This window comes from Corticium candelabrum, chromosome 18 (assembly GCF_963422355.1).
Source record: "Corticium candelabrum chromosome 18, ooCorCand1.1, whole genome shotgun sequence".
Lineage (NCBI taxonomy): Eukaryota > Metazoa > Porifera > Homoscleromorpha > Homosclerophorida > Plakinidae > Corticium > Corticium candelabrum.
This window is the reverse complement of record NC_085102.1, coordinates 5,018,420-5,028,419: the sequence shown is the minus strand read 5'-3', so window position 1 is coordinate 5,028,419 and position 10,000 is coordinate 5,018,420. Positions and strand designations below refer to the sequence as shown.

The following is a 10,000-nucleotide window of genomic DNA, read 5'->3' as shown; positions in this document are numbered from 1 at the left end:
GACGCCGGGCAGCATCTACACCAGTGACCACCCAAAATCAATCAGAAAACATCACACTCAATGACTACAAACACAGCTCCTTACCTTTGCACACTCCAAGAGACCAACACTGTGTGGTGCGCCTTTCTCAACAAGTGAAACTCTGCACACAAAATGTACGTAAAACACAAGCACACAGACAGACAGACAGACAGACAGACAGACAGACACATACACCACATCAATAGACAGATCAACAGACAAACACACAGACAGACAAACAGACAGACAGACAGACAGACAGACAGACAGATCCTGGATGAATGGAAGCGGTGCTTGCAACCTACAGTTTCTGCAAAGTAGAAGTCATCAACAGAAGAGGAGAGCTTTTTCAGGATTCTTTTTGGCGTCAGCGGTTCTTTCCGCTTTTGTCGGTTGCGTCAGTCCTATTTGGTTGTATGGGGTCCCCGTTTCTGGAATGAACGCTTTTGTTGAGCTGCTTTTCGTCGTATGTTGTTTCCGTGGCTTACGTTTCTTTGTTGTGATCGAGTTTGTGTTCTGTCTTTACTCTTGTGGCTTCAGTGTCTGGGATCATCGCAGCCTTACCTTGCCTTCGTGGTTTAGTGCATTTTCACCGGATTCTGTCGTCGTCATCTCATCTTCGTCTCATCGTCCATCTTGTGACTTCAGCGTGTGGGATTATTGCAGCCTTATCTTGCCCTCGTGGCCTAGTGCGTCTTCTCGGATTCTGTCGTCACCATCTCCTGGTCTTCTTTGGATTCATTTCTTCTGACTTGCGTATCTTGTACCTAGCTCTAGAGTCTAGCCTCTTGTCTGTAGTTTGCAAGTTTTATGTTGTTACTAGTGACAGCCAGCCAGCCAAACAGACAGACAGACCAACACACACACACACACACATACACACACACACACACACACACACACACACACACACACACACACACACACACACACACACAACATCAACATAATCCAACACAATAGCCAACCTGTCAACTCGTAACGCTCGTGTGTCAACATACGCAATGGATGACTCTGGTTGTGATGAACCCTGATGTTACAAATCACAAGCAAAAATGAGCTACATGTGTTGTCAATAGCAATCGTGTCATGTTGACCTGCGAACAAAGAGCGATGTTGACTCTACAGCCAAAGGATGTGCTGACTGCTCGGCTGGATAGACCGAGAGGAGCAAAGAGGGCGGTGAACGCGGATGTGAGGATGATGCGTGGTCGTTCTTCAGCGACTACGACGCATGTCCTCACACATGCGAGATTGATACCTTTGCTCTATGTGAACAATAACAAAGTGAGCAGACAGAACGAATGCAAATAAAGAGACAAACAGACAAATGGACAAACAGATGGACAGACAAACAGATGGACAAACATACATACATACAAATGGACAGACAAACATACAGACAAACAGATGGACAGACAAACATACAGACAGACAGATGGTCAAACAGATGGTCAAACAGACAGACAGACAGACAGACAGACAGACAGACAGACAAACAGACAGACAGATCAACATACATACATACATACATACATACAGATGGACAGACAAATGGACATACATACATACAAACAGATGGACAGACAGATACAAAAACAAACATACAAACACACAGATGAACAAACAAACACACAGATGAACAAACAAACACACACAGACTGATGGACAAACAAACATACATACAGATGGACAGACAGACAGACAGACAGACAAGCATGCAAAACAAACCACAACCAGACAAACACACACAGACACAGCCATATGAAGACACATTGACAAAAACCCCACCATACAGTCATGGACAAACACACCACACACATCGCATAACACTAAAGGTACAGGCACGTGTATTCCAACCTGAAGTGAACCTGTTTGCCCTCCCAGTTCTTGTGTGCACAAATTCATGACAGAATACGAACAAAATGTGTCTCGTACTGAAAAACGGAGACAGTGACATCACATGCCCACATACAAAGAAGATACGTGTTTACCTTTGTTTTGGCTCACTGCACTAAGCCACAGAGTCGGATTGATCTCCAGTTCTGCTGGAGGGATCAAGATGCTGTGATGTCCAGCATATATGCTATCAATACGAAAAGAGTACAGATAGTTCACATGGACACATATACGTACATACATAGATACATAGATACATAGTCATACATACATAGATACATAGTCATACATACATAGATACACACACACTGACACACACACACACACACACACACACACACACACACACACACACACACACACACACACACACACACACACACACGCACACACATGCACGCACGTACACACACGTGCACATGCACACACATACACACACACACACACACACACACACACACACACACACACACACACACACACACACACACACTTACCTGGAAAGACACCATAAACCAAACCCCAGACCGCTGTATGGTTCCAAGCATAGGCACACTGTCCTGCTTGGATACAGTTCACTGGTCATCTTCAATGCCCGACATAGACTGGCAGAAGAAGTATGAGACATCTGGATAGATGAAGAGTCGTTTACAAACTACATTCACTTCGTCACAATCCAACCTCACACACTCACAAACAAACAAACACATGGAGAACAGACTCACACTCAGACAGACAGACTCACTCAAATCGACAGACACAGACAGACACACAGACATACAAACACAGACAGAAAACCACACCGACAGACATACTCACACTCAAATGAACAGACACATAGACAGACAGACAGACTCAGATGGACAGACACACTAACAGACACACACAGACAGACAGACTCACACACAGACAGACACACTAAGATGGACAGACACTGACAAACACACATGGACAGACTCACACTCAAATGGACATACAAATAGACAGACACACAGACAGACAAACACACAAAGACAGATTCACACTCAGATGGACACACATGTAGACAAACACACAGAAAGACAAAGTCACACTCAGATGGACAGACACATACACAGACACACACACAAACACCTCTGAAAACATCACAGCTTTGCTCTGCTGTGCTACACGAGTTGTAACAAACTCACTGACCAAAACAAGTGACCAACAAAAAAGAAACAGTCAAACAGACCAACAGTAAACTACACAGTAAGTACTTTGACTCCTGAGAGCACACCGGTGGTTGAAACACTGAAATCCAAGTATGCAATCATCTCTGGTGTTGGTGCACGATAAAACTTGTCAAGCTTCCTCTTCTGTGGATCGTCCGTCTCAAGAATAGGTGGGAGAGACTTCACGTCAAGTGTGCTGGTAGCCTCTTTTGTCCTTAACAGTTTGGTGATACGTTGAAGTGTTAGAATGGCAACTGACTTGCTGACTTCGACGATCATTTTGACTGTTGGTAATGTCGTTGCGATGTTCAATGGAGATAGAGGTCGCACGGGAACGGGAACGAGACCGACAAGAAGGCAGCCATAGAAAGCAACAACAAGCTCAACACCTAGACAAGAGGAAAGACATTGAAATATCTACACTCATATATTCACACACACACACACACACACACACACACACACACACACACACACACACACACACACACACACACACACACACACTCACCAACCTGGAGGATAAAGAAGAGTTACGTGGTCTCCTGAGCTCAGGTTTGCTCTCTCTATGCAAGCAGCTCCAATTCTCTCTGCTTTCTTCATCAACTGCACGCAGGTCATAGTTCGTGCTACAGCACCCTAAGAGCAGGCATCATTCGTAGTTGTGAGCACACACATGCACATATAAACAAACAGACAGAGAGACAGAAAGACAGACAGACAGACAGACAGACAGACAGACACAACCTTGGGCCACTAAATGTGAATGCGGAAAGTCACTAGATGTTGAAGGGTACCATTTACTAACATGTAAAATGGGTGGAGGCCCAGTTTGGTCTCACAATTCTGTTGTTTTGTGCTGGTCTGAATGCCTGAGCAGTCTACAATGCCAACATCAAATCGAACCAAAAGATAGATATACCACATCCAACAATAGAGCAGACATTGTTGTGTTTGACTCAACATGCGGGGGAAATGTTGAGCTTGATGTGGCCCTTGCTCACCCCTGGAGCCAGGACATTCTGCAGAGTGCAGCAACTATGGATGGAGCTGCAGCAAGAAGGAGAGAAGACATCAAACATAGCAAATATTCCAAAGAGCAGTTGCCTGGAGGATACACTCCTACCCTTATTCCACTAGTTTTTGAGCACTTTGGTGGGTGGGGAGAAGAAGCATCAACGTTCCTAAATAAACTTTCCAAACTATGTAAAGATGAAGAAGGAAGAAACAATTCCTCAGATTTTAAAACACATTGGAGAAGACGCTTGTCAGTACAACTTCAGCATTGCAATGCCTCGGTGTTGGCTAGAAAGATGATCAGAGTAACGTATGGACAGCAAGCTGGCCAGAGTCTAGATGTTGTTCAACTTTCAATTCAGTAAACTAAATTTTGGTTTGTAGGCTCTGTAGGAAAGCCTTTTAATGCTACTTGTTATTTGTGTAATTGTAATTGTAGTTGTGACACTTGTTGTTCATTAGCTGTTACTTTAGCTTCACTTGTATTAGCTTTGATGTATAAAATTTTATATATGAAAATTAGATAAACAGGCAGACAACAGACAGACAGACAACACAAACAGACAGATGGACAGACAAACAAAAAATAGACAGGCAACAGACAGACAGATGGACAGACAAGAGACAGACAGACGAACAGACAAGAGACAGCCACACATGCACGCACACACACACACACACCTTTTCATTCAGTAACGTAAAGAGTACGTGATCTGGAGTCGTTTGTGCTCGCCAACGAAGCACTTCAGACAAAAACTGATATCTTCCTGCACCATCTCTGTCGTCAGCCATCGGTTCCATTGGCCTCCCTTCAGCCAATGCAGGCTTCACACCCGTCACAATGTCCCCAATCAAATGAGCAGCACCACTAACATCTAATAACACAAAACACATCATAATAACTGCCACACACCAACTGTTGCCTCCATCCATACATCTGTCTGACTGTCTGTCTGTCTGTCTGTCCATCCGTCTGTCTGTCTGTTTGTCCTTCTGTCTGATTGCCTGTCCATTCATCTGTCTGTCTGTCTGTCTGTCTGTCTGTCCATCCATATGTCTGTCTATCTGTCCTACAATGTATCTAACTCTGCTCCCACTGACACTTACTATCACGTTGTCTTGGCTGTGGGAGGTTTGTAATTGCTCTACAAAACGACAACAACCCTCAACGGCAACATCAACAACACAAACTGTACATTGACCGACTGATGTGGCGACATGAGGAGATTAACCGGATGCAGCGAGCCATCAATAAACCGCTGCTTGCAGTCAAGTACATTCGGAATATTGCGATGTGTCTAGAAAACGAAGAAACTCAACTCAACACACACACACACACACACACACACACACACACACACGTACACACACACGTACACACACAAACACACACACACACACACACGTACACACACACACACACACACACACACACACACACACACACACACACGTACACACACACCATTGGCATCGAGTTGGGCATCATGAGAACAAGCGCATACACATGAATCTAAACAAAAAAACAACTTCACATACACACACAACAACCACAAACAGCACACTCACATTATGTATCGTTTCAACAGCCGGTAGTACATTACTCATCCACTGAAACGCCTGCAAACAGAAAGACCATATCATGACGTCACAGTGAGTAGTGTGTTCAACTTCAATTGCATCGTAAATCGTCTGCTCCTAAACTCAGCAGTAATCTACGTCATCATTGATATCAATAACTCACCTCATCCTCTGAGCAGCCGGGTCTTTGTTCGGCTACAATAACCACTCGTTCGTCGCGCAACACGGTGACAGAAAACACGGCAATCCTGCAACACAAATGAGCAACAATCACACACCCGTGTGTATTACATGTGCACACTAGGTATCTCATGCCTCTGTCTGTATACAAATTTGTGAGGTTCAACGGCGAGAACGGTTGCAATGAGGTCGTCCGTATTGTGCCGACGACCTTGGACTTTCATCAGACCATCCAAACGACCACAAATGAAAATAAGACCTCCCTAATATCATACACACAATTTGGTTAGTTGGATGTTCAAATCGTCTCAGACAAGTGATCTGTTTCAATGAATGTCAATAAATAATTAATTAAAATAAATTGTTAAATTTAATTAATTAATATTAATTAATTAAACTAAAACACAAACAAAATAAACAAACAAATATAAACAAACAAACAAACAAATATAAGCAAACATACAAAGAAATATAAACAAACAGACAAACAAACAAAAAATTAATTAATTGATAATTTGATTGAGAGCGTGACAAGTGTGTGTGTGTGTGTGTGTGTGTGTGTGTGTGTGTGTGTGTGTGTGTGTGTGTGTGTGTGTGTGTGTGTTCCCGGATGTAGCATGGCAGCCTCCTCAGCATGTCACTCTGGAAGATTTGACCCTCTCCGGCTTACCATCTGGCTTCTGCGATATCTTCAATCGTCATCATCAAGATAAACCATCTCAGATCGACAGGAGTGCCACACCCAGCGTTTGGGAGCGAGCCTACGACAACATGTTTCTTTGCAAAGAACACCCATCACGCTACTCCCACCTTGTAAAGTGCTTCGATTGCTTGCAACGTCAAAGTACCCATTTTTGTGACTTTATGTCTATTTCCGGTTATTGTTGATGGAAACGGAGGCCACGTGCACGTAGTCCAGCAGTGAAAATTGCGTCGCCGCATGGATAAAAGAAGTTGGTCTACAGCGTGGAAAGAAGTAGAACGATGGTCTGTGGTGCGTGCGGCGATCTCTACTGTTGGATTAGCAAGAAGCAGCAGTTTGAGATCTCTTGCTGTGTGGAGAACTAAATGATTCAGGACACTGTACAATATATTACCAATTTACAAACCGGTAGTAGATAAACTGAGTAGAGATTTACTTTTTTCACTATTTATGCCATCACCTTTTGAGATGGGCTGGTTTAGGGTGTGTGTGTGTGTGTGTGTGTGTGTGTGTGTGTGTGTGTGTGTGTGTGTGTGTGTGTGTGTGTGTGTCACACACTCCACCAATCCTCTCAAACCAACTCACCGGTCCAAGAAATCCAAGCAATCCCGTTCGAACATACAAACTCATCGAATGCGGCTGACCATTTGAAGCCAGCGGTTGAACCTATCACCACAATCACAATCCATCCCAACGCCTCACAATCACCAGATCAGTACACATACCTTGAACACGTTCGTTGACTTTCCAGCCAGACCCCAATAGCTTGTTCCCGTGTATTGTGAACTCACGCAGAGCTCACCGACTTCGTCCGTTTGGCACAAATAGGGAGGACCTTCCAGCTTCACTATGGCAACTTTTGCTGTAAAGTGAAAAAGGGAGGCATTAGTACGGCTCTTAATTGGAATCGTTCTTTGCTGTGGAGTATTTGAAATAGACAGAAAGAGTTTAAAGAGCTCTTACAGAGATATGGAAGAGACTAGAGAAGGTATTGAGCATGCAATAAATGCAGATGGATTGTGACCACATGACTTGACATGTCAGACAGACAGACAAACAGATAAACAGACAAACACATAACAGACAGACAGACAGACAATCAGAGAGACAGACACAACAGACAGACACACAATCAGACAGACAGAAATGTGCATTAGTTTGATATTAGAAATATATGATCATGACAGACAGACAGACAGATAGACACACAAACAAACAAAGACAAAGAGACAGACAAACACAGACAGACAGACAGACAGGCAAACAGACAGACAACAAAGAGACAGACTCACACAGACAGACAGACACACAGACAGACAGACAGACAGACAGACAAACAGACAGAAAGACAGACAGACAGACAAGCAGACAGACAAGCAAACAAACATAAAGACATCCAAATAAATAAAACATTATAGTTTTCATTCTTGCAAGCAACAAACCAATTACATCGATTACCTCCTGGAAGTACTGTGCCACAGTCTTGTAAAGTCAGAGACGACATCGAGTTCTCCTCTTCTACTCGAACGACTCCATAACTGAGTCCTGTGATCGACATGATGCCACGACCAGTTGCTGTTGAGCCAGGCAGACCAGGTCTACAGAAACGTTCAATTAAAATGGAACACAAACGTAAGTATTCTTGTTCCGTAACATTGCATCACCTTCCTCACCCTGTCTGTCTGTCTGTCTGTCAGTCTGTTTATGTGTCTGTCTGTCTGCCTGCCTGTGTGTCTCTCCATCTGTCTGTCTATATGCCTGTCTCACTATGTGTCTGTCTGTCTGTCTGTCTGTCTGTCTATGTGTCTGTTTGTATGTCTATGTGTATGTCTGTTCACATGTCTGTCTGTCTGTCTATGTGTCTGTATGTCTGTCCATCTGTATGTCTTTGCTCTCTAAATCAAGTTGATGACTACCTTATCACTCTCATATAAATAGTGCATGCACTACATTAGCCACAATCTTTTTACCATCTCTGAGTCTACCTGTCTGTTTAGTCATACAACATGTACAGAATTACCTTCGTAAACCGATAGTCAGAGTCTCAACAGATGATGCACATGGACAAACAATCTCTTTTACGAGTCCTTTTGCTTTGAAAACCTCCAAAAACGTGTCACAAGCATGCAGAGACCCTACACAGACATAAGATTTGCAACACACATGCATGTACGTGCGTGCACACACACACACACACACACACACACACACACACACACACACACACACACACACACAACTTACATGGACTTGATCCGTCAGCAACTAGTAACATCCTGAGAGTTGAAAAATTGTCATCTTTATACTCTTTGCCAGGTCGTCCAGCAGCAAGTATCAAAGCACGTGAGTTCACCACAGCAGTAGTTGCTGTCACACAGAAATGAGGTAATCCCAAAATCACTACACAGACAAACAGACAGACAAACAGACAGACAAACAGACAGACAGACAGACCGACAGACAAACAGACAGACCGACAGACAGACAGACCGACAGACAGACTACTCTGAAAGCCTCACTCCGCTGTGCTACACAGATTGTAACTATTAAACTACCAGTTGACAACAGTAATATTACAACAGCACATTGCAGGTCCTCACCCTTAAATTTTGTAACCACATGAACCCACGAGACTGGGTGACTTGTGAGAACATTAGGTGGGACGAAGACGATGTGCATTCCAGCATACACTCCCTACAAAAATTTGTTAAGTTTCCTACTTCTTACACTCAAACGATTTCTCTTACTGTCAATATGCCATGCCAGAATCCAACGTCGCCATGACAATCAACAGCACACACCAAAGTGTCTCCTTCAATAAAAAGTAAAAAGTTAAAAGTGGATGTGTATATGCACATACATACACAATGACACACACACACACACACACACACACACACACACACACACACACACACACACACACACACACACACACTTGCCTTCCTTGTAATGACACGCTGCATATAACGTCTTACAGTGACAGAGAAGACTCGCTCGACTTACAGTCACACCCATCATAGACCCATCCTTGTCTTCAACATACTAAACACAATAACATATATCACAAGTCAAGCTATCAATGATATACACATGACAATAGACTACACAGAGAAAGATATTACAACACCTCTATATAAGCTGGGGTTTCTGCAGGTGGTCTTGGTGGAGGAGACCAATCCTTTGTGGGGCGAGAAAGATGCTCAGTTACAAACCAAGTCAACTTGGGCCAGCCTGAAAAGTAAGCGACTCAATGTGGTTGCAAATTAGTGGTGTGTGGATATGATGAAAACGAGTATGAAGTGAGAAAGACAGACAGACAGACAAGCAACTGACAAACAAACAAGAATAAAGACAAATTGACTAGCTAGACAACCAAAGACTGAAAATAATAACAAACAAACAA

The 10,000-nt window shown here is 43.4% G+C and overlaps 1 protein-coding gene across 1 annotated transcript in view; it reads right to left on the bottom strand.

Annotated features, from left to right (window-relative positions):
* LOC134193848 (disco-interacting protein 2 homolog C-like) overlaps positions 1 to 10,000 on the bottom strand; it is an 18,840-nt gene that overhangs the window by 2,640 nt on the left and 6,200 nt on the right. Inside the window, exons 12-36 of the mRNA XM_062662694.1 lie at positions 9,725 to 9,828; positions 9,537 to 9,639; positions 9,342 to 9,406; positions 9,195 to 9,288; positions 8,839 to 8,961; positions 8,615 to 8,729; positions 8,053 to 8,192; positions 7,320 to 7,456; positions 7,180 to 7,260; positions 6,027 to 6,154; positions 5,875 to 5,959; positions 5,700 to 5,750; positions 5,596 to 5,643; positions 5,337 to 5,428; positions 5,238 to 5,275; positions 4,812 to 5,005; positions 3,629 to 3,752; positions 3,159 to 3,502; positions 2,418 to 2,548; positions 2,016 to 2,107; positions 1,882 to 1,958; positions 1,119 to 1,289; positions 990 to 1,051; positions 85 to 142; positions 1 to 15 (exon numbers count right to left, since the gene is read on the bottom strand). The exon at positions 1 to 15 is cut by the window's left edge and continues 60 nt beyond it. Of these exons, the coding sequence (XP_062518678.1) occupies positions 1 to 15; positions 85 to 142; positions 990 to 1,051; positions 1,119 to 1,289; positions 1,882 to 1,958; positions 2,016 to 2,107; positions 2,418 to 2,548; positions 3,159 to 3,502; positions 3,629 to 3,752; positions 4,812 to 5,005; positions 5,238 to 5,275; positions 5,337 to 5,428; positions 5,596 to 5,643; positions 5,700 to 5,750; positions 5,875 to 5,959; positions 6,027 to 6,154; positions 7,180 to 7,260; positions 7,320 to 7,456; positions 8,053 to 8,192; positions 8,615 to 8,729; positions 8,839 to 8,961; positions 9,195 to 9,288; positions 9,342 to 9,406; positions 9,537 to 9,639; positions 9,725 to 9,828 (2,672 nt within the window). The remainder of the gene's footprint in view (positions 16 to 84; positions 143 to 989; positions 1,052 to 1,118; positions 1,290 to 1,881; positions 1,959 to 2,015; positions 2,108 to 2,417; positions 2,549 to 3,158; positions 3,503 to 3,628; positions 3,753 to 4,811; positions 5,006 to 5,237; positions 5,276 to 5,336; positions 5,429 to 5,595; positions 5,644 to 5,699; positions 5,751 to 5,874; positions 5,960 to 6,026; positions 6,155 to 7,179; positions 7,261 to 7,319; positions 7,457 to 8,052; positions 8,193 to 8,614; positions 8,730 to 8,838; positions 8,962 to 9,194; positions 9,289 to 9,341; positions 9,407 to 9,536; positions 9,640 to 9,724; positions 9,829 to 10,000) is intronic.